At 39.3% G+C, this 24,263-nt stretch overlaps 1 protein-coding gene and 1 long non-coding RNA gene across 3 annotated transcripts in view; one reads left to right on the top strand and one right to left on the bottom strand.

Moving 5' to 3' along the window:
* Positions 1-24,263, top strand: part of Hdac8 (histone deacetylase 8) — a 265,953-nt gene that overhangs the window by 79,484 nt on the left and 162,206 nt on the right. The window contains exons 5-7 of the mRNA XM_070040340.1: positions 12,244-12,356; positions 16,566-16,643; positions 17,208-17,316. Of these exons, the coding sequence (XP_069896441.1) occupies positions 12,244-12,356; positions 16,566-16,643; positions 17,208-17,316 (300 nt within the window). The remainder of the gene's footprint in view (positions 1-12,243; positions 12,357-16,565; positions 16,644-17,207; positions 17,317-24,263) is intronic.
* Positions 1-24,263, bottom strand: part of LOC138840293 (uncharacterized) — a 240,599-nt gene that overhangs the window by 88,406 nt on the left and 127,930 nt on the right. The gene's annotated exons all lie outside the window — the stretch shown is intronic.

Raw genomic sequence — 24,263 nt, 5'->3', positions numbered from 1 at the left:
ACTGAGGACTGGATCAGAAAACAAGACCCATCCATCTGTTGCCTTCAGGAGACCCACCTCTCAGCCAAACATACAAACAAACTCAGAGTGAAGGGGTGGAAAAGGATCTACCAATCAAACGCCCCCAGTAAGAAAGCAGGTGTAGCTATCCTGATATCTGACAAAATAAACTTTTCATTAAAATCAGTACAGAAAGACAAGGACGGACACTACATATTAATAAAGGGAACAATCCAAGAGGAGGATATAACCATCATCAACTTATATGCCCCAAATATTGGTGCACCCAGATATGTCAAACAAATGCTCTCAAACTTACAGAATAAAATAGATCCCAATACGATAATACTAGGAGACTTTAACACACCACTCTCACCAAAGGACAGGTCTACCAACCAGAGGATTGGCAAAGAAGCTACCGAATTAAGAGAGGCCATACTTCAAGCAGAATTAACTGACATCTACCGAGTATTTCACCCTAAAACAACACAGTACACATTCTTCTCAGCAGCTCACGGAACTTTCTCCAAAATAGACCATATCATAGTTCATGCAAGGAACTTAAGCAAATACAAAGGGATCGACATAATCCCCTGTATCCTATCTGACCACAGTGGAATCAAGCTAGCTCTCAATAACAAGGCATACCGCAGAAATTTCTCTAATACATGGAAATTGAACAGCACACTCCTTAACAATGCCTGGATAACAGAAGAGATCAGAGAAGAAATAAAGCATTTCCTACAACTCAATGAAAATGAAAACACCTCACAAAGAAACTTGTGGGACACAGCAAAAGCAGTCCTGAGGGGCAAATTTATTGCCCTCAGTGCCCACATCAAGAGAATGGAGACAGACCAAGTAAATAATCTCATGTTGCAATTAAAACAGCTAGAAAAACAAGAAAAAATGGGACCTAAAGCTACTAGAAGAAGCCAGATAACCAAATTAAAAGCAGAGATTAACCAATTAGAAAATCAGAAAACCATAACCAAAATAAACCAAACAAAAAGCTGGTTCTTTGAAAAAATAAACAAAATTGATGGCCCATTGGCTAGATTAATTAAAAAAAGAAGAGAGGAAACCCATATTAATAGGATTAGGGATGCCACGGGAAACATCACAACACGTACCCAAGATATCCAAACAATTCTAACAGACTACTTTCAAAAGCTATACTCTCTAAAGGAAGAAAATCGGGCAGAAATGGATGCATTTTTAGAGAAATACAAGTTGCCCAAACTGAGCAAAGAAGAAGTTAATCAATTAAATAAGCCAATATCCTATAATGAGATACAGGAAGCTATCAAAAGTCTTCCAACAAAAATAGCCCAGGACCAGATGGATTCACAGCAGAATTCTATAAGACCTTTAAACAAGAACTAATACCCATACTCCTCAAGCTCTTCAGAGAAACAGAGAAGGAAGGAGCTATCCCAAACTCATTCTACGAAGCCAATATCACACTCATCCCCAAACCAGGCAAAGACCCAACCAAAAAGGAGAATTACAGGCCAATCTCCTTGATGAACACAGATGCAAAGATCCTTAACAAGATTCTAGCTAACAGAATCCAGAAACACATAAAAAAAATAATTCACTATGACCAGGTAGGCTTCATCCCAGAGACACAGGGATGGTTTAACATACGTAAGTCAATAAATGTAATCCAACATATCAACAGAGCCAAGGTCAAGAATCACATGATTATCGCTACAGATGCAGAAAAGGCCTTTGACAAAATTCAACATTCATTCATGCTAAAAGCTCTGGAGAAAATAGGAATAGAAGGAACATTTCTAAAAACAATAAAAGCCATTTATGACAGACCAATAGCCAATATTATACTTAATGGGGAAAAGCTACAACCAATTCTCCTAAAATCAGGAACAAGGCAAGGATGCCCACTGTCTCCACTCCTCTTCAATATAGTCCTAGAACCCTTAGCCAGGGCAATAAGGCAAGAAAAAGACATTAAAGGGATCCGCATAGGGAAAGAAGAAGTTAAACTATCCCTTTTTGCAGACGACATGATACTATACCTCCACGATCCCAAAAACTCCATCCCCAAACTCTTAGAAATCATAAATCACTTCGGCAAAATAGCAGGATACAAAATAAACCCACAAAAATTAGTTGCCTTCCTATACACTGATAATGTACAGGAAGAGAGGGAAATAAAGGGAGCAACCCCATTCACAATAACCTCCTGAAAAATAAAATATTTAGGAATTAACCTAACCAAAGATGTAAAAGAACTATTTAATGAGAACTATAAAAAGTTAAAGAAAGAAATTGCAGAAGACACTAGGAAATGGAAAGACCTCCCATGCTCCTGGATAGGCCGACTTAATATAGTAAAGATGGTAATACTTCCAAAACTAATATACAAATTCAATGCAATTCCTTTTAAAATCCCAATGACGTACATCACTGAAATACAGAAAACAGTCCAAAAATTCATATGGAACAACAAAAGACCTAGAATAGCCAAAACAATTCTAGGGGATAAAGACAATATGGGAGGGCTATCCATGCCGAACTTCAAACTCTACTACAGAGCTATAATAACAAAGACAGCATGGTACTGGCACAAAAACAGACCCGAAGACCAATGGAACAGAATAGAAGATCCAGAAATAAATCCACAGGCCTACAGCCAGCTGATATTCGACAAAGGAGCCAAAGACATACAATGGAAGAAACACAGCCTCTTCAACCGCTGGTGCTGGGAAAACTGGGCAGCCACATGCAGAAAACTAAAAGTGGACCCCAGCCTATCACCATGCACCAACATCAACTCAAAATGGATTAAAGACCTTAACATTAAACCTGAATCTCTGAAACTACTGCAGGACAGAGTAGGAGAGACACTTGAACTAATAGGCACAGGAAGGAACTTCCTGAACAGAGTCCCAGGGTCACAACAAATTGGAGAGAGACTCGACAAATGGGACTACCTTAAAATAAAAAGCTTCTGCACAGATAAAGCTATCGCAACCAAGCTAGAAAGACAACCAACTAATTGGGAAAAAATATTTACCAGCAATATATCAGACAAGGGGTTAACATCCTGTATATACAGGGAACTCAAGAAACTAATCCCTCCCAAACCTAACAAACCAATTACTAAATGGGCAAGGGAACTAAAGAGGGACTTCTCAAATGAAGAAATAAAAATGGCAAAGAAACACATGAGGAAATGTTCATCATCCCTGGTGGTGAAGGAAATGCAAATAAAGACAACCCTGAGATACCACCTTACCCCAGTCAGAATGTCCCACATCCACAAATCAGCCAACGACAAATGCTGGAGGGGATGTGGAGAATGAGGAACGCTATTACACTGCTGGTGGGAATGTACACTCATACAACCACTTTGGAAAGCAGTCTGGAGGGTCCTTAGAAAGCTAAAGATTGACCTCCCTTACGACCCAGTCATACCACTTCTAGGCATCTACCCTGAACAACAGGAACCAATATACAAGGACAAGTGCACCTCCATGTTTATTGCAGCACTGTTCACAATAGCTAGGATATGGAAACAACCTAGATGCCCCACCACAGATGAATGGATCCAAAAATTGTGGTATCTATACACAATGGAATATTATGCAGCCATTAGAAATGACAAAATAATGGCATTTGCAGGGAAATGGATGGAGCTAGAAGGAATCATGTTGAGCGAGGTAAGCCAAGAACGAAGAGACAAACAGTACATGGTCTCCCTGATAAGTGGATGATAAATCCAAAATGTTAGGTGATATGACAAAACTAACAGGACTTAAGAAACAAAGAACTCCCACTCATCTGGTTGAACCACTACCAAATATCCCCATGCTGCTGATCACATATATGGTATATAACATATGAGCACCGTTATATATTACAGACTGTGATAGACAATTTGCTCCAGGAAAGTTAGAATGAACTTGTGACTTTAAATGAGCATCATTATTCCACAATACTGTGAATTTCCGGAAATTAAGTAATCACTTAATCACAATCAAAAAAAAAAAAAAAAAAGAACCTTGGGGAAGGGAGGGAGGGAGGGGATGGTAGGGGGAAAACAATGGAGGGGGTAACAATGTTCAAGAGGAAGTGTACTCATTACCTCACTCATGTAACTGTAACCCTCTGTATAGTATCTTTACAATAAAAAAATTAAAAAATAAAAAAAATAAAGAAAGGAAAAACAGAAAATAAATAAACAAATAAATAAATAAATAAAAGAATCCAGTGCATATTCTACAAAATTAAGAAGAGTGAGGGAAAGGTGTGTAAGGAAGGGATGGGTGACAATGTTGAAAGAGGTGACATGATTAAGATATATTGTATTCATAAATTCCTTTGTTAAATGGCAACTCCTTTATACAAGTAAAAGATAATTAAAAATTAAATTTAAAAACTTAAACCAGCAAAGTATTGAAATAGACATTTCTTCAAAGAAATATACAAATAGCCAACAATTACTTGAAATGATTCTTTTTTTGGGGGGGGGGGGGTCCGGTCGTGGGCCTGAACTCTGGACCTGGGCGCTGTCTCTCAGCTCTTCAGCTCAAGGCTAGCATTCTACCACTTGAGCCACAGCGCCACTTCTGGGTTTTTTTTTCTGCTTATGTGGTGCTGAGGAATCGAACCCAGGGCCTCAAGCATGCAAGGCAAGCGCTCTACCACTGAGCCACCTTCCCAGCCCTTGAAATGATTCTTAAGATTATTAGTCACCAAGGAACTACAAGTCAGTCCACAATGAAATACTACTTCACATTCAGTGAGATAGCTAGAACTTTAGCAACAACAGAAAACACCTAGAAAATGACAAGTGTTGGTGAGAATATGGAGATATGGGCCTGTGTACACTGCTATAGGAAATATAAAATGGTGCAGCTGCTTTGGAAAAATTTGCTCATTCCTCAAAATAAACGTAATATTACATACCTGCAATTCCTCCACTCTGGAGGCTGAGGCTGTAGGATCTTGCATTCAGGCTACATAAGAAGACCCAGATCCACAAAAAGGGGGGATTATACAAAATTTTCACATGACTCAACAATTCTACATATATATATATATATATATATATATATATATATATACACACACACACACACACACACACACACACACACACACACACACAAGACTTGTAAGCATATACTTGTATATAAATGCTCTTAGCAGCACTATTTATAATTGACAAGCATATTCTTCTTGAATGGATAAGTGAAATGTAATGTGTGTCTATATAAAATGGAATATTAGCTGTAAAAAGGAAGGATGTGCTGATAATGTGCTAAAACACAGATAAACCTTGCAAACCTTGTGCTAAATGAAAGAAGCCAGAAACAAAAGGTCTCATATTATTTCATTTATATGAAATATCCCAGATTGGTAAACCCATAGACACAGATTACAGATCGGTGATTGTTAGGGGCTGTTTAATGAGCACAGTTTATTTTTATATTTTTCAGGTGACAGGTTAAGGTTGCACACTATTGTAAATGTACAAAATGGCACTGAATCATACAATTTCTTTTATTCTTGTATTTTATTTTTGTCCTAGTACTAGGCTTGAACTCAGGGCCAGAGTCTCATCCCTTGGCTTCATTCAAAGCTAGTACTCTACCACTTGAGCCACACCCTTATTTTTGGCTTTATAATGCTTACTTAGAGATAAAGGTCTCATGGACTTTTCTGTCCAGGCTGGCTTGGAACCTTAATTTTCAAATCTCAGCCTCCTGTGTAGCTAGGATTAGAGGTATGAGCCCCCTAGGTGAATTATACTTTTTAAATGGTTACTTTTAAGGTATGTAAATTGTATTTCAATAAGAATTATGAAAAAGATTATTGCTGAGCATACTGGTATTTGCTCTGTAATCCCAACACTTAGGAAGCTGAGACAGGAGGAGTATAAGTTCAAAGCCACTTTGGGTGACATAATGAGATCCTATCTCAATAAAAAAAATGTTTAAAAATAATGAGCAAGTCTTACTATAGCCTGATTTATATAGACATAGAAATAAATGGTGATTTACTATACAGAACTTCTTAAGCTTGCTTTGCTGAAAGTTTTTGTAAGGAATGTCAGCTTGGAATTTGGAAAGCCTGTTAAGTAATGGTTAGGAAGCCAAGTCAAGGTTTTACTGATGGTACCTATAAACTTAGGAGAAGCACTCTTTTCTTCTTTTTTTACAAGTCATGGAAACTCAGGGCCTGGGCACTGTCCCTGAGCTTCTTTTGCTCAAGGCTAGTTCTCTTATCACTTGAGCAACAGCTCCACACCCAGCTTTTTCTGTTGTGTGGTACTGAGAAATCAAACTCAGGGCTTCATGCATGATAGGCGAGCACTCTACCACTATGCCACATTCCCAGCCCAAGCACTCTCTTATTGAGAGCTTCATAACATCCTTAGATTCCTGGGCCTGTCAGGAAGTAAACTTCCTTACTCACTGCCAGTGTTTGTAATCATGGCCCAGTAACAAGGAAGATAGATTTTTATTTTATTTAATCTATATAGATAATTAGATTGCTATGAAAATAAGAATTAGATGTAGCTCAGTGGTAGAGCATGTACTTAGAATACACAATGCCCTGGATTCCATTCACAGCATCATGGGAAAAAAGAAAATAAAATAATGATCAGTGTTTCTAAATCCTGGAAACTCAAGCAGGGAATAAGTAATTCCATTTACAAATGTTCTGTTTCTCTTTGCAAAGAACAGTTTACCAAATAGTTAATTGTTCTAGACAGTGTAAGAAAGAAATGAGTTCCTTCTATAGTCCAGGAAATATAATTTTAAGACATCAGTAATATTCCAAAGAAAACTATTCCTCATCAGCTCTTACTTCTTGGCACCACTCAGTCTTGGGTTAGCACTCCAAATTCACCCACCTATTTCTCAACTAAAGCTCTTGAAATCCTAACTCAGTTTACTCATATGGCCTCAGGGTTTTTAAAATGTATCCTACCAGGGATGGGATGAATCTCTGTGGAAGATTGTTCATCAGCATATGTGGAGCCCTCCCTGGGTTCCATCCCCAGCATTTCAAAAATAAAGGGGAAGTAAACTATCCCATCAGAAGGTTCCACACGAAGGTACCTGGCCCCATCCTTTTCCATGGGCCTCTGAAAAAGTCCTCTGTTGAAGTTGAAGCCTTCAGGCTTGTAGCTGATTGGAAGAGCTTTCAGGGAAGCATGAGAGTAAAACATAAAAAGCAATCTGAAGGTGACAAAAGACTTATAATAGCTGTGTTTACCTTATTACTGATCATTTTCAAAAGGGAAAACATCTGATGAGAGTTCATTACAAGAATAATAATGCAGCTGACAAGGAAATGTAGTTGTTTCAGTGACATGTAAAACAAGATAAAAGTCAATCCCAAATAAATTTTTGGCAAATTATCAGTAAACATAGTGATTAACCTAATTTTCAAAGAAGAGGGAATATTATGCCAAATTTATAAAAGTGTGTGAGCATAATCTTTCTAGGGGAAAAGACTTAGCTAAAACATAGAACAATCCTGATATAATATACCATGAATATGCCAAGCAGATAGCTTGAATATATCCAAAATATATCAGAAATATCATGTAAAGCAATTTAGCAACTGAAATGTTTTAAACATTTGCTGACGCATAAAATTCAATGGGTAAGTGATGTGAATCCCAATAGCATAGAATGATGAGAAAGATGCTAGATGCAAAATCAAGGAGAAAATTTGAACCGAAATTCTGACTGCAAACACTGTACAACACCCCTCACTCACCTTTATCCATGATCTCACTTTCTCCAAGTTCAGTTCCCTGTGGTCATTTATGGTCATCAGAGTACATTAAGATATTTGAACCAGGTGCTAGTGGCTCATACCTATAATCCTAGTTTCATGGGAGACAGAGAGCAGAAGGATTGAGGCTCAAGGCTGACTCAGACAGAAAAGTTTGCAAGATTCTATCTCCAAACTAACCAGCAAAAACTAAACTAGATGTGTGGCATAGCAAGCCTAAGGACCCAAGTTTAAACCCTAGTACTGCCATTAAAAAAAAAGAAGAAGAGGAAGAAAATGCGAAAGAGAAAGATAAAGGAGGAGAGGAGAAGGAGGAAGTATTTCAAGGACTGGGGGGTTGAATCAAGTGGTAAAGGTTCTATTTAGAAGTCTCAAGGTCCTGAGTTCAATTCCATGTGGACCCAAAAAGGATATCTTGAGAAAGAGAACAAGACCACACTCATATAACTTTCATTATAGTATAGTTTGATAATTGTTCTATTACATTATCAGTTATTATAAATCTCTTACTGTGCCTAATATGAATTAGAGTTCATCAAAGTACATACATGCAGTAAAGTATATGCAGTATATACAGTATTTGGTATCATTTGCAGTTTCAGGCATCCACTAGGGGTCTTGAACACATCTCGATAACTACACTATAACTGTCCAATCAATGTTTGACAAAGCAGCAGCTGGACTGACAAGTAGAAATTTATTACAGCGAGTGAGAAAATGGATGAATCTATAGAAATATCCCACTCAACATACAATTTCTGAAATATTATATTAGTAACATTTTACCAATTTAAGCTAGGGAAGGAAATGATTTTATCTTCTAAATTGACATCTCTTCGCATTTAGTAGTAGCACATCAAACCTAAGGATTGTCAGTGTCTCTCTTTACAATGTGAAAGAACAAATCATTCAGGATTTTCCATGGGTCCTCTCAGACATGATTAAGGTAGCATGACTGGGTTATTGAAAAACAATACTTTGCTCTCTGTTCTGGCAAAATGATAATAAAATGTTTTAAATATAAACATAGGAAGTAAAATGATTGTAAAAAAAATGTTAGGTTTTTCCTGAGAAGATTTTGCCTTTCTTAAGTAATCAAGGACATCATAAAATCAATATAAACTATAGAGGAGAATTGGACATGTAGCTCAGTGGTAGAGCACTTGCCTAGCATGATTGAGGCCTGGGTTTGATCTCCAGCATGGCAGGAATTAAAAAAAAAAAAAAAGAAGGAAAAGGAAAAAGCAGGAAACTATAGAATATTGCCCTGGCTAAATAAAAATTTTCATTATCTGGGAAGGTTATTCAGAAGCAAGGTAGGCACCCAAGACACAGGCTATCATCTCAGGAGGCTGAGATATGGCAATCTTAATTTAAAGCCAGCCCAAGCAGGAAAGTCTGTGAGACTCTTACCTCCAATTAACCACCAAAAACCTAGAAGTGGAGGTATGGCTTAAGTGGTAGAATACCAGCTGAGTGAAAAAAGCTAAGGGACAACTCCTAGGCTCTGAATTCAAGAAAAAGGTGAAACAAATGTTTTCCTACTTGTTATTAAGAACAGACCAATAAGCCAGGCCCACTGGGCTTACACCTGTAATCCTTGCTATGCAAGAGACTGACACCAGAAGGGTATTTGTTTGAGACCAGCCTGGGAAAAAGTTGACAATGCACCCCTCCCCCCCAATCATCTAATAAAAAGCTGGGCTAAGTGGTACATTCCTGTTATCCTACATGGACTGGGATAGCCAGGGCAAAATACAAGACCCTATTCGAAAAGTCACGAAAGCAAAAATAAACAAACAAATAATGAAAGCAAACGGACTGGAGGTAAGACTCAGTGGTAGAACTCCTGGCCAGCTAGTGTGAAGCCCTGAGTTCAAACCCCAATCCAGCCAAAAAAGAACAGACCCAATTTTTAATTGCCATTTTAAAAGAGAAATAACAAAATTCTCATTTTCATCAGTATATTTGATACTAAAGTTCTTTTTATGAACTTATAATCTTGTCAAACCTTAGCCATATTTGACCTGAATAATTAAAATTCTCTTCCCACAGACCATCTACAACTTTTTATATCCAAACACATCCTTTTAGTAATAGTCTCTAAGTAACTCAAAAGAATACATTTATTAACAGATTCTAATAGCTAGCTAGCAGAGAGAGAGAGAGAGAGAGAGAGAGAGAGAGAGAGAGAGAGAGAGAGAGAGAGAGAGAGAGCTAGAGAGAGAAAGAATATATATCTTCCCATAGTATGTAAAAGTAGGAAGAAAATGCAGATGATCCTAGAGTTATATGTAGTAAATATTGATTTGGCTTTCTTTTACTGAGAAATCATCTAAGTATTTAATGAATTTATCCATTATTTCAGCCTGGCATCTGCCCACAGTTTGCAGTTACTTAAATATTTTATAAATTATCTTCAAACTGATAGGCTATGAAACATAATTACTATTGAGATAAAGTTTGTTATAATAATGACTCAATTTGGTTAAACAAATTTTCAGTTTTCAAATCTTAAACATCTAGAAGTAAACCTATATAAATAAATCTACTTATATAAATATATCTACTTATATGTTATATGTAACATTGACACATCAGAAAAGATATAACTGGTTTAGGAAGTAAAAGGTACTGAATTAATCTTATTTGTCAAAATGACCTATATTATACAAACTTGAATTCTTAAAACATTTGCAATTGTTTTTATAGGAACATTTTTAGCCCTTTAAAAGCTTCCTCCTTGCTCACTCATTACTGGCACTGTACCATTTGAGCCATGCTTCCAGCCTGGTTTTTAACAATTATTTCTGCCTGGGCTGGCTTCAAATCATGATCCTCTGGATCTCATCCTCCTATGTAGCAAGGATTATAGGTGTAAGCTACCCTCACTACTCTCTCATGAACCAGGAGTTTTATGGAGTTGGGTAAATTGGATAATTCCCTTGTTTACCCAACTCCATAAATCTCCTGGTCCATGGGAGAGTAGCTAGGATTACAGGTGTAAACCATCAGCGCCGGGCACATATTTAATTCTTATTTATAGAGAATTAATAGATGGCTGAATTACGTGTGTGTGTGTGTGTGTGTGTGTGTGTGTGTGTGTGTGTGTGTGTGTGTGTGTGTGTGTGTGTGTGTGTGTGTGTGCTGGAGCTTGAACTCAGGAGCTGTGCACTGTCTCTGAACTTAGTATTCCATAACTTGAGCCACACCTCTACTTCTGATCAGAGTCTCACAGACTTTCCTTCCCAGGGTGGCTTTGAACAGTGATCCTCAGATCTCAGCTTCCTAAGCAGCTAGGATTACAGATGTGAGCCACTAGCACCTGTCTGGGGGCAAATTATTCTTTGTCTCGATATCTGGGGTCACTTCAGTGCAGCAGTTTATCCCTATATTTTTCCAGCTTCCTGTTCACCAGTGTACCTGTCTTGTTGATTCTGCCTATGAACCAGGGCTTTGTGTAGAACACACAATTTTATGGTAAAATCTAGTGGTAGATTTCATAAAGAATTTTCGGCATTGTAAGTTCCGGGAAGATTTCTCTCAGTGGCAAAGATGCCATTTGAAGTGTTCATGTCTAGAATTCAGTTTCAAATAAAATCATAGGGCACTTTTTGAAAAATAATAGACTAGATATTTGAAGTATCTGTGGAAGCAAAGAAACTTCAACATTGGACAAACAGCCTTAGAAGTTGATGATAAAGTGTTCTTTTACATCTAATCAACGAGGCATAGTGGAAATATAATAAAAGAGCAGGTGAATGTTGATAAGAGAGTAATGTGATGCAATAGTACTAATAGCAAAACACATTAAAGGACACTAGTGAAACCCATGACAACAGTTTTTCTGAAGGAAGCAAAATAACTAGAAAAGGTTGCTTCACTGTTCATTGTAGTAATTACATTTACAGAAATACAATATTAGGCTGCCCAGGAGGTTATTCATTTGTATGTTCTACACTCAACTTTTATGAGCAATAAGTGCCAAGACATATTAGAAAATTAAAGGAAAACAACTTGTAAGTTATATCATAGGGTCTGTACAGAGTATCCAATATTTATCATCTATGATATTGTCATTAAGGTTATAAGTAGATGCTAGCTTTCTTATGGTTCTGGGAGGGTTCTTCACAATGACCCCAGGGAATTTATATGTTTTTTTAAAAGTAATTCCTAAGTCATCAGAGAAAAGTTCTGTCTTGCTGAATTATGCTATGAAAATCTGGGTTCCTAAATGGAAAATGTTACCAATCTACGTGAATATTTTCTTTTACCCAAACACTTCATTCCTTGATCATTCTGGACCATTTGCTATGTAATCCTTATATGTGGATTTTTGTTTTTCTTAAAAGAACGAAAGACTTTAAGAGACTAGATCTCCAGTGTTAGATCCTTGGCTTTAAAGACTCCCTTGGACTGTTTTGTAGCTGTTGGCTCTAGCAACTTATTTTCTTGCAGAGATGAAGCATCTGGTTTTTGTTATCTCAATGATGCTGTCCTGGGAATATTACGATTGCGACGGAAATTTGAACGTATTCTCTATGTGGATTTGGATCTGCACCATGGTGATGGTAAGCCCTTCAGTTTCAAAGATGCTAGTACAGCAGATTTAGATCAGTAAAGTTCCCTCTAGAAGAAATACCTGTTGCAAATGTAGTTTTACTGAGATTTCTAAAGTAGGAAGTGCAGAGATTCCTCTGATTCAATTCTTGCTTTGCTTCTCAAGCCACGCTCCTGTCATTTCTACTCTCCTCTCTCCCTGTGACAAAGCTGTATATAGAAAACACTAAAACCTAGTAGTGTTTACCCAATTGTGCAGGCACCTCACAGGGTCTTTTTTTTTTGGTAGGTCGTGGGGCTTGAACTCTAGGCTTAGGCGCTATCCCTCAGCTCTTCAGCTCAAGGCTAGCGCTCTACCACTTGAGCCACAGTGCCACTTACAGTTTTCTGGTGGTTTATTGGAGATAAGAGTTTCACGGACTTTCTTTCCCTGGCTGACTTTGAACCTTGATCCTCAGATCTCAGCCTCCTGAGTAGCTAGGATTACAGGCGTGAGCCACCAGTGCCTGGCTTCACAGGGTCTTTTATCATGACTTCTAAGGGAAATTTGTGCTTAGAGCTGTCTCTGTCTTTTCATCAGTACTTTTATCAAGATTCTTCTTGGGGTCTGGGAAGGTGGCTCAGTGGTAGAGTGCTTGTCTTGCATGCAGGAAGCCCTGGGTTTGATTCCTCAGCACCACATAAGCAGAAAAATCCAGAAGTGGCACCAGTTCCTGGCTAATACCACACTCTCTTAACAATTTAGGTGGACTTTCCTAAACTTCCTGCACATTTTCTACCTAGAATGTAGACTTTCAGGGACAGTTGCCACATTCTATTTCTCTAAGAAGTCCTGTCTGTGACACAAAGCATTTCATGCAATAAATTATTAAAGACTATCCTCCCCCCTCTCCACATTAGCGGTTAATGCTTCCCTATTTCTAGGAGTTATTTTTTTAGCTAGACTAACATCACAGCATAAGGGAGGAAAATAATAATATATGTCTGTGCTTAAGGTTAGCTTTGCTGCCAGAATAGAAACAGAAGGAATAAATTTTGTCAGGGAGCCTCCCCCAAGGTGCTTTACCTGCCTGGATGCTAGAAACATGAATCTATGACAGAAAACTGAAGGTAACAGAGTAGAGAGAGAAGGGTTAAAATAATATACTACTTTGAGAACCACATTGACTGAACTGAATATAACCTTGACCGTACTCAAAACCTTTCTGAGGCCCTACGTCCTATAACAAGGAAAGCCATCTGACCCATGGCTTATTTTTATATGGCCAGTAAGTTAAGAAATTTTTTCCCACTTTTAAAAGGTTGTGAAAGTATATAAAAGTGTTATGTGTGTACATGCACATACGCGTGTGCACACACACACACATACACTGTATAGTAGTAACCTTATATAGTTTACAAAGTCTAGAATGTTTACTAGCCACTTAAATTTTCTGACTCTAGGTCTGAGGCAATTTCTCCCTGCCCCCACCCGCTCTCTCTATTTTGGTCAGCACACCTCAGTCCTTTGGTTTTCAAATTTGACTGAACAGCAAGGGTGACTGATGTTTTCAAATACAGATTACTGGGCTACACACCCAGATTCAGATTAAGTAGGTTAAAGAATTTATATTATAACAATATTCTGATTGTTCTTCAGGCCACACCTTGAAAAGCAATGATCTTCCCTATAAAGTCCTCAGTTAGTATTGTCTTTCAAGACTTCCCTCAGGCCTCTTCTCATTTTAGCTATCCTATTTTCTCACTACTCACTGTCCATTCGGTCTACTCAATGAGCAGGTCTCTTTCCAGATCCCTACCTTTGCCTCCCTTTTCTTTACCTTTGCTTCCTCCTCCGCTTTTGCAGCTCTAGCTTCTACCTTTGTTCAAATCCCAGCAGTAACAGATTTTATTTGCCCACTCCAGCCTAAAGGGTTCCCTTCTGCCTTTTAAATCCTGTATTGTTTGTATCACTGATTGTTATTTAATTATGCATTATTTTGTATTGTTAAACTTTAGTGTAACTGTCATTTCTTACCATAGAAACTTTAACTTCTTCCAGAGTAGAGATCTTTCTCTCTGTACAATGAATTGAACCAACAGTACTCTGCATGTAATAGTGGTTCAGTAAAATTTTGTCATATGAATGAATGATTATGAAATTCAGAGTTCAAGAATAGAACCAACTCTGTTAAACCATATAAGAACAAAATAAGACTGTCACTCGAAACCGTTCTTTCCATTTGCAGTGTTATTTCTACACCATTTAGAGTTTCCTGTTTCAGCCAACTTTTATGGTGTGTTTCATTTCAGTTTATTTCCCCTCTTCAGCACCTCCCTTCTAGTGACCCCTGCCCCACCCCCAAACTCTTACACATTTGGTTTCTTTTAAATCTCCCATGATTCCATCACTAACCTCCCCGGGTGGCTTCGCTCACCACTCTCCTTCACACCACCCCATTTCCTCCACCTCTTACTATGTCCATTTGAAAGTATGATTTTATAACTGCCCAGTAGTATTTCTACCACCCCATTCCAAAAAAAATGGATACTAGATATAGATAAAAGGATGTTCTATACCCTAATTCTTCAGGAAATGCAAATTAGGAATGCTTTCCGCATAAGATTAAAAAGAATAGATCTAGTCACTGGGAGGAAGGGGTTGCAGAGAATTCACACACACATTTGGCTGAGGTATAAATTAATAGTTTCTTGATGGGTAAATAATCTGGATTTTCATGGAGTATAATTGTTTCTAACCTGAAAAGATATTTTGTGTTGTTTCATTTAGTCTCCTTCATACTTTTTGCCTGGGGCCTCTAACTGGTTTTAACTGCTTCCCTAGAGCAAAGCATAAGGCTTGGGAAATTCAAACATACCTGTTATATCCAAATAGACTTCATATTATTTTTAAGATCTCTGTTGGCCTCTAATGAGGACTGAATGCATTTAAGTCAACACAGAGACAAAAATCGTTGTTTGGAATGTAAGAGGATAATACCTGAATTTGCTAATTGTTCTTCCATTTTACAAAGTAATTATGTGACCAACAGTATGACATTAGGTAATCCTGAGAGGAAAGGGGTACTTGTAGGCAGTAGTTATCATGTAAGTAGTAGCTTTGTGAAGGTTACTATAAATTGCAACTTTTATACCTAGACATTATTTTCTGACTTTTTACAACAGAAAGAGCCAAAAGCCACTCCTCTAGTCTTCCTCCAGGCTTTAAAACTGTTGTAGTTGAGTGTAGTTGCTAATGCCTATAATTACAGCTACTCAGTGGGATCAGGATCATAGGTCAAAGGCAACTGAAGCAAAAAGTGAGACCTACCATCTCAACAAATAAGTTGGGCATAGTGGCACATACTTGTTATTCCAGCTACTGAAGTATTAAAAGGAAGATCAGCCCACATATAGGGGAGAAGACATAAATAGGAGGAGGGTCATAGTTCAGGCTTGTCTGGACACGTATGCAAGACAGAACTGTCTTCCAACTCTAAAGTAAAAGAAGCTGGAGACAGAGCTCAAGTAGTAGAGCACCTTCCTAGCAAGGCCCTAAATTCAAATGCTAATACCACATTAAAAAAAAAAACCTTCTGTAATAAAGATGCTATAAAGGACAAGGCCTTGACTATTTTCTGTTTTCAGTATCTTAACCAGAAGATGAGCTATACAATACTAGGTACCAGGTACCAAGGGAAATTCAGGCAGTCTGCATTTATAACCAAATCTGCATTAGAGAGAGGTACTTCATAATTAGTTTTTCACTATATAATGCTTAATGTTTGTATTGGATATGGTTTTAAAGAGTTATTATACTTCTTTGAAAAAACAATCCCAAGCATTGAACTAGAGTCACTTACACAAAACAGTAGAGAAGAAAGTTGGTGCTAGCTCCCTCTGTTCAGTTCTGTTGACAATGCCTCAGTCCTGGGCCTTTGTTTTTCCCCACCACTCAGAGCACAAGTCAAGGAGAGCCCAGGGATCCCGTTATTCAGAAAGGGGAAGTCTGGTTATACTTTGACATGGATTCGAAAAGGTACCTTCAAAGTTCACTTGGAGCCCGAGTTTTAACACATTTGTAATTGCAAAGATGGGAAACCAGGGATGTGTGCTGCTTTCAGTAATGAGCTGCTTTCTCATCTCCTCCACTTTCCACAGCTGTTTTCAAGATTTTTCAGATGTTGCAAACAAGAGACCTATCTATGCAGTAATCTTTCTGATGTTTCTTTCTCTGGTAGGTGTAGAAGATGCCTTCAGTTTCACTTCCAAAGTCATGACTGTGTCCCTGCACAAATTCTCTCCAGGATTTTTCCCAGGCAAGTGATCTCTGTGCTTCCTATACATTTAATGAATAGATACTGTGATTCTTCGCCACAATTCTACTATTCTCATGCTACTTATCTCTTATTGGTGCTAGTCTATGCAAAAATTTAAAACTCTCACTTCAAGTGACAATAGCAAGAGGAATGACAATAACACTGCTTGCTCCTTCTGGATGATTTTTATGGACTATAAACAGACATGTCACTTACACTTACTATGCTATTGGTAGGCCAGGCTGGTCTGGACATCTTAATAGTTTATTGATATTATGTCCACCTAAGACATACAAAAACTCAAGAAAAAGGTTAAATCTCTTTTTTTATATCCCATTCAGTAAGATGGAAACTTCAGAGCCTTTATGGGTTTCCTGCTTTCCCTAATATTGTACTTATTACATCTCCGTATTCTTTTTCTTAATTTCATTCTTTTTCATCACTAATTTCAAATATTCTCCAAAGTAATTGTTTTAGTTTTCCCAATTGCTGCCAGAAAATCCTTTAAGTTTTCTGAGTTGTTGTGCTTTTAATAGCTGATCACAATGTTTCTCTCTATCACAGGTACAGGTGATGTGTCTGATGTAGGCTTAGGGAAAGGACGCTACTACAGTGTGAATGTGCCTATTCAGGATGGCATACAGGACGAGAGGTATTACCACATCTGTGAAAGGTATGGCAGGAACCTGAGCTAGTAGCAAGTAGATGGTATCTCTGTGGGATGCAGTGATATCATCAGAGTTCTTGTTTTCAAGGAACAGTTTGAAACAAAAAAAACAATTGCATGAATACATAGCTTTTAGCTACTGCTCATTCCGATTATTTGATTGGGTAGCAACCCTCTGTTGGGGAGAGCTGAGCAGCTAAACCAAGTCATGCTCCACGTGTACCTCCTATTCCATATGATTAAGACCATCCCCAAAGAAAAGCTTTTTGGTTGTCTTGGGGAAGCATTTGTCTGTTACTTTCTTAGCCAAAGAAACCTATTGTGCGTAACTTCTTTAATATGATGGAGTACAGTTCTGTTCCCCTTGTGGAGACCTTCCTTCCCTAAACTATTGTGAATTTTACATTTGACTATAATCCTCCCCCCTTTCCCTCCCTCCCTTTTTCCTCTTTCCTTCTCTCTCCCTTTATCCTTCTCCTTCTCCCCCCCCCCCTCTCTTTTTCTCTCTACATTACTAGGGTTTAAATTTAGGACCTTGTACTTGTTAACTCTTCTGCCAGCAGAGGCCTCAAACCTTAATCCTTTGAATCTCAGCCTCCTGAGTAGCTAGGATTATAGATGTGTGAGCCAGTGGTTCCCTGCTAGAGTTGATTATAATTCTTTATCATGCATTCTATCCATGGTGGTAAAATTGTAGTCAGAAATGTGTGTGCGTGTGTGCATGTGTGTGTGTGCATGTGTGCGCGTATGTAGTGCTGGGGATGGAATCCAGGGCCTTGTACATGCTAAGTACACACTACAAAATGGAGGTACATTAGCCCCAAAGATGGTTGGATTTTGTGTGTGTGTGTGTGTGTGTGTGTGTGTGTGTGTGTGTGTGTGTGTGTGTGTGTGTGTGTGTGTGTGTGTGTGTGTGTGTGTGTGTGTGTTGGTATGGGGCTTGAAGTCAGGGCCTAGGTACTGTCCCTTAGCTTTTCCACTCAAGGTTCTTGCTCTACTACTTGAGCCACAGTTCCACTTCCAGCTTTTTGGTGGCTAATTGGAGATAAGCATCGCCTGGATTTGTCTGCATAGGCTGACTTTTAACTATGATCCTCAGATCTCAGCCTCCTGCATAGCTAGAATTGCAGGTGTCAGCCACTGACCCAAATCTGTTTTCACCTTAAAGTCAAGGATCAAATTACAGGTACTTATATAGACAGTTTGATTTGTAGACCATTGATATGGACACATCCTACAGAATGTGGTGGAATGTTAAGCTCTTATTTGCAAAAATTGAGATTTCAGGTATAAATAAACTCACTGCTGCCAATGGCAAGAGAAAAAGTGAGTCTCCCTAGAAGTCAAGTCAACCTAACTACAGGTCAGCAGCAGGGCTTGAGGTACTCCTGATCCCTCCCCTGCTGGGCTCACAGTTCTTCTCTCAAGTTCTGCTGGCAAACAGAGGGTTCCCGAAGGAGCCTGCCCACACTGGCCACCATCACTGGCAGTTGTATAAACAAAGCAGAACTACTTAAAAATGAAAAACTTCATGCTTCAAAGGTGCCCCTTAGCTTAAGAGATTTGGCCAGCCAACCAATCCTTCCCTCAATCATTCTGCAGCACCAGCCCCTTCAAGATTTTCATCTTGTGCCCTGGCTGCCTCTGTATTATTAGACTGGAACCTAACATTGATGGTTTAATTGCTCTTCTTTGTTCCCCTCAGACTCTGTTCTGTCCTTGAGGTGTGCAGATCAGAGCTGCTTATGTAACTTCGCCAATGAATGAGTCTTTTGGTTCTCTATAATCAGAAACTTACTTTGTCTTTATTCCTTTCTTGACCATGCCCAAAAATTTGTTGTCTTTTTTTTGTACTAGAAAACTAGATTATTCTCTTCAGGGCACCATCCACAGAGTTTCCTAGAGCTCTGGCTTGGCCTTAATTGAAAGGCCACCACTCATAAGCCTGGAAGTATGATTTGTAGCCTTCCCTAAATGAATTGCCATCATGTACCCCGACTGAAACTCATCTGCCAATCATAAAATCCCCTGAGATCTTCTTAATCCTCTACCAGTGTTGCATTTTACTACTTAGAATATGTGAGTATTATCTGTAGACTGAAGGTTTCCCAGTGCTCACCCCTAAGGACACCTACTACATACCCTTCTTCAATAAGAAAAATGCCTCTTTCTCCCCTGAATTTTCTTTTCTTTTTTTAAAACATACTCCAAGTAGAGCACCAGTGGCTCTTGCCTATAATCCTATCTACTCAGGAGGCTGAGATCTGAGGCTTGTGGTTCAAAGCCAGCCTGGACAGGAAAGTCTGTGAGACTCTTATCTCCAATTAACTACCAGAAAACCTATGGTTCAAGTGGTAGAACACTTGCCTTGAGCTAAACAGCTCAAGCCCAGAGTTCAAGCCCCATGCCCAACAAAAACAAAAACAAAAACAAAAAAAAACATACTCCAGTTCCTGCTACATGATACAAAAATTTAATCTCATGGTAATTCATGTTTAAAAATACTCTTGGTATAAAACTTAATTACAGGGCTGGGAAGGTGGCTCAGTGGTAGAGCGCTTGCCTTGCATGCATGAGGCCCTGGGTTCAATTCCTTAGCACCACATAAGCAAAAAAGAAAAAAAGCTGGAAGTGGTGCTGTGGCTCAAGTGGTAGAGCACTAGCCTTGAGCTGAAGAGCTGAGGGACGCGTGCAATTCGAGTTCAGGCCCCATGACCGGACCCAAAAAAAAAAAAACTTAATTACAAGCATTTTAAAAGTAAACAGCCCAAGCGTTTATTAAAGGTCCACCAGAGATACTTGAATGGGGAATATAAGAGGATTGAAGTTCAAAGCCATGGGAGAAAAGAAAAAATATTAAGACCCTATCTCCAAGAAGAAGCCAGGCATGATGGTAACATTTGTAATCCCAGCTACTCAGGAGGCAGTGGTAGGAAGATTGTGGTCCAAGCCAGCCCAGACAAGATGTTTGCCTAGCAAGTTCAAAGCTCTGAATTCAGTTTCCAAACAGAGAAGACAGGCAGGCAGGTAGGCAGGCAAAGAGTGATTTTTCTAGCTTCTCTACTAATGAACCAGTGTACAGATCCCAGGGCCCATTTGCTCATGGAGCCACAGAAGTGATCATCTAGAATAACATTTTCCAGGTTTTCATTAGAGGTACAAGAATTGTTTCCTTTGATTTTTTTTTCCTTAGAAATCAAGCCTGCTTAGGGCATTATGTGAAGATACCCTCTCATTCCAGGGGTGCCAGGAAGGTTTCCTGGACCACACATCTCTCCCATCTGTTGGACTCATACCTAAATTCTTTCAACAAGATCAAGACTTGTTTTCTACAATTAGAAATATGCCTGGAAATGAAAATTTGGCACAATATCTCCTCACTCCACTCAGTTGTAGTCATATAATTTCACAGGCAGCTGCTTTGCAAAGAGCTAGGATGGGAGCTCCTTGGAGAACAGAGGAGCAGGAGTTGAGTGATGGACCACTAGGGGGGAAATGGTAAAAGTAAGACAGCAATCCTTGTCAACTAACCAACCAGATTTGCACAGTCTTGCCAGTCCTGGCAACTAGGTCTCAGTCCCAAGAATCATCTTTTCACTTTATTACCTCTGACCCATCTGCCTGCCTCAAAAGATACACCAGATACATAAATGGCTCATTTGTTCTGAATCTCAGTGGCATTTTGGCTTGCTTCTGGTGAGATATAAGGACCTCTTATCAGTGCTTCTGAGTGAGCTGCCTGAACTTGTGCAATTTACTAAACTGTCCTTGTCTTCCTCATTTTCTTCCTCCCTTCCCCTTCTAGTCTCTTTTTTCTTTTCTTTTTCTTGCCTCCTTTTTCCTTTCCCCTCCCTCTCTCCCTTCCTTTGTAAACAAGATGATTTTTTCTCTCAGCTTTCTGACCTTGCCACTGTAACACTGAATGCAAATCTCTTTTTAAAAAGTCAGATTAGCTGGGCCCCGGTACTCATGCCTGTAATCCTAGCTATTCAGGAGGCTGAGCTCTGAGTATCACAGTTCAAGGCCAGCCCGGGCAGGAGAGTCCATGAGACTCTTATCTCCAATAAACCACCAGAAAACCGGAAGTGGTGCTGTGGCTCAAGTGGTAGAGCGCTAGCCTTGAGCTGAAGAGCTGAGGGACAGCGTTTAGGCCCAGAATTCAAGCCCCATGACTGAAAGAAAAATAAAGTCAGATTATTGGGGCGTTGGTGGCTCACACACCCATAATCCTTGCTACTCAAGAAGGTAAGATCTGAGGATCATGGTTCAAAGCCAGCCCAGACAGACAAGTCCATGAGACTCTTACCTTCAGTTAACCACCCAAAGAAGTACAGTTGTGTCTTAAAGAATGCTAGCTTTGAGAAAGCTCAGGGACAGCACCCAGGACTGACATCTAGCCCCAAAACCAGCGCGCGCGCGCGCGCACACACACACACACACACACACACACACACAATCAGCTTAGCATTTCTTATAATAGATTACATGTGGAAGCTTGACACAACCATTTTCTAATGCCACCAAAAGGCCTTGTGTTCCATTTTATGTAAATGGCAATTTTACAATTAGTTTTTTCCAGGCAAATAGTAAGGCAAGGGTTATTGATTCCCACAAACTTCCTTAATTTCCATGGGAATTACTAGAATTGTTTTAGAAATAGGTTTCTGTTTTAACTAGCATGAGAGAACTTCAACATTACTTTTATAAGTATACCTTCTCCTTCAAATGAAAGTCTACAGCACCAGTATAGAGATGGTACAGGTATATTGTTGTAAGATGAGAAATCAGAGAAACCACATTTTGAAAGATTGAATCTTGGAATCTTTATTAAAAAGCCAGCAACTTCATGGTAGACCCCTGTCTCCCTGTCTCAGAGACCAGCAGCCAGTATTTACACTTAACAAAGTTAGGAAACAGGCCAGAGGGAAGGAAAGAACCAACAAACCAATTCATCTCCAGTGGAGAGCTGAAGTGGGACACCATGGTGACCAGAGAACTGCCAGGAGACCGGAGACAGGACAGGAACACAGAGACACATGGCATGGCATCCTGGCATCTGATCTGGTCTGGGCCTAAACTCCCAACCCCAGACACTGAACTGACAGGTTTATTAACCTATTAGCCAAGTGCCTGCTCTTGTCTCCAGGAATTCCGGTATCCCCATCACCTGAAGGGGGCGGGGCTTCACCTTCCCCAACCTTGTGGACAAGATGCCAGACCTTAAATGGACATATTCAGGTATCAGCAGAGAACTTTTCCATCATTACAATCTTGATTATATAAAAACCACCAACCTCACTCCATCCTCAACCTAAAAACATCTCCCCCATACACTTTTGTACTGAAGGAGGGTTTATTAGTTCCCAAGTTTTGTCATCTAAAAGAGAAAGTGTTGAGGATCTGGCAGTGAGATTTGGTTGGAGAGTGCTTGCCTAGCATGTGTGAGGTCATGAGTTCCATTCTCAGCACCAAATAAGTAAGTATATACATACATACACAAACAAACAAGACATTGTTCTGCCTGGGTTTTACTGGTTACTCTTAACTGTATCTGACTGTTCGTGAGAGTTTGTAATAAACAGTAGGGTACCACTCTGAACCATCAGTTTCTGCAGGATGACCCAACTACTTGCCCACTGTGAATTGCTATTTTTTTTGGGGGGGTCCAGTCGTGGGGCCTGAACTCTGGGCCTGGGTGCTGTCCCTCAGCTCTTCAGCTCAAGGCTAGCGCTCTACCACTTGAGCCACAGCACCACTTCTGGCTTTTTTCTTTTTGCTTATGTGGTGCTGAGAAATCGAACCCAGGGCCTCGAGCATGCAAGGCAAGCGCTCTACCACTGAGCCACCTTCCCAGCCCCTGTGAATTGCTATTGATATATGTGGAACCTGGGAGAAGAAAGTCAGAGGTATACTGCTACTACTTAATTTATATCCTACCTATCATTCTATAGCCAGACTTAGCCAGAAAACATTCTTTACTAGTTGTCTGGTAGTTAGGGTAGGTCTCATAGGCTGTGTATATAATGCTTATGGAGAGTATGGGTACACATCCTGAACTTGTCAGTGTAGTATTCTGAAAAAAACACATTTTATTAAGAATATTGGGCTGGGAAGGTGGCTCAGTGGTCGAGCGCTTGCCTTGCATGCATGAGGCCCTGGTTCGATTCCTCAGCACCACATAAGCAGGAAAAAAAAGCCAGAAGTGGCGCTGTGGCTCAAGTGGTAGAGCACTAGCCTTGAGCTGAAGAGCTGAGGGACAGCGCTCAGGCCCAGAGTTCAGGCCCACGACCGGACCCAAAAAACAAACAAACAAAAATATTCACTAAGATGTTTAAGTAAGGCAATCACCTTAACTTACTTGTAAGATGATTGATTATAGATTCTTTACCAAATGGAAGACATATTAAATAGGTTTCTCAATGAAGAGGACTCATGAAAAACTGTTAAACTGGAGTTTTAACTAAGAAACAGTATTTACATCCATATATTTAAAAAATTGCGGTAGAATGCTAGCATCAAGCAAAAAAACTCAGGGATAGCACTCAGGCCCTGAGTTCAAGCCCCATGACTGACCAAAAAAAGAGAGAGATTGCAGAAAACCACTTTAAACACCAGCTTATGCAAATTAATGCCCACATGATATATAGTATAAACAATCTATTTTGTGTGATTAATGAAAGTACAACTTCGATTTTTGCCAATAAAGGATCTCTTAATTCCCCAGATGGACAGAAAATAAGAGTAAATACCACAAAAATTTATTTCTTAGGGTTAGAATTCCTAAAGTTTGGAAACATGGGGATTCTGTGAATCCTCTTTACTTAATTTTCAATGTAGAAATCCTGACTTCCAATTTTAGAAGGTAAATCGTGTCACATGTCATTTTATATCTTCTGAGAGGATTGTATGCCTTTCTTTTCTTTCTTGAACTGAGGCTTGAACTCCGGGCCTCA

Source organism: Dipodomys merriami, unplaced genomic scaffold (assembly GCF_024711535.1).
Source record: "Dipodomys merriami isolate MVZ:Mamm:240054 unplaced genomic scaffold, mDipMer1.0.p SCAF_3, whole genome shotgun sequence".
NCBI classification, from domain to species: Eukaryota; Metazoa; Chordata; class Mammalia; order Rodentia; family Heteromyidae; genus Dipodomys; species Dipodomys merriami.
This window is presented reverse-complemented; position numbering and strand designations above follow the sequence as displayed.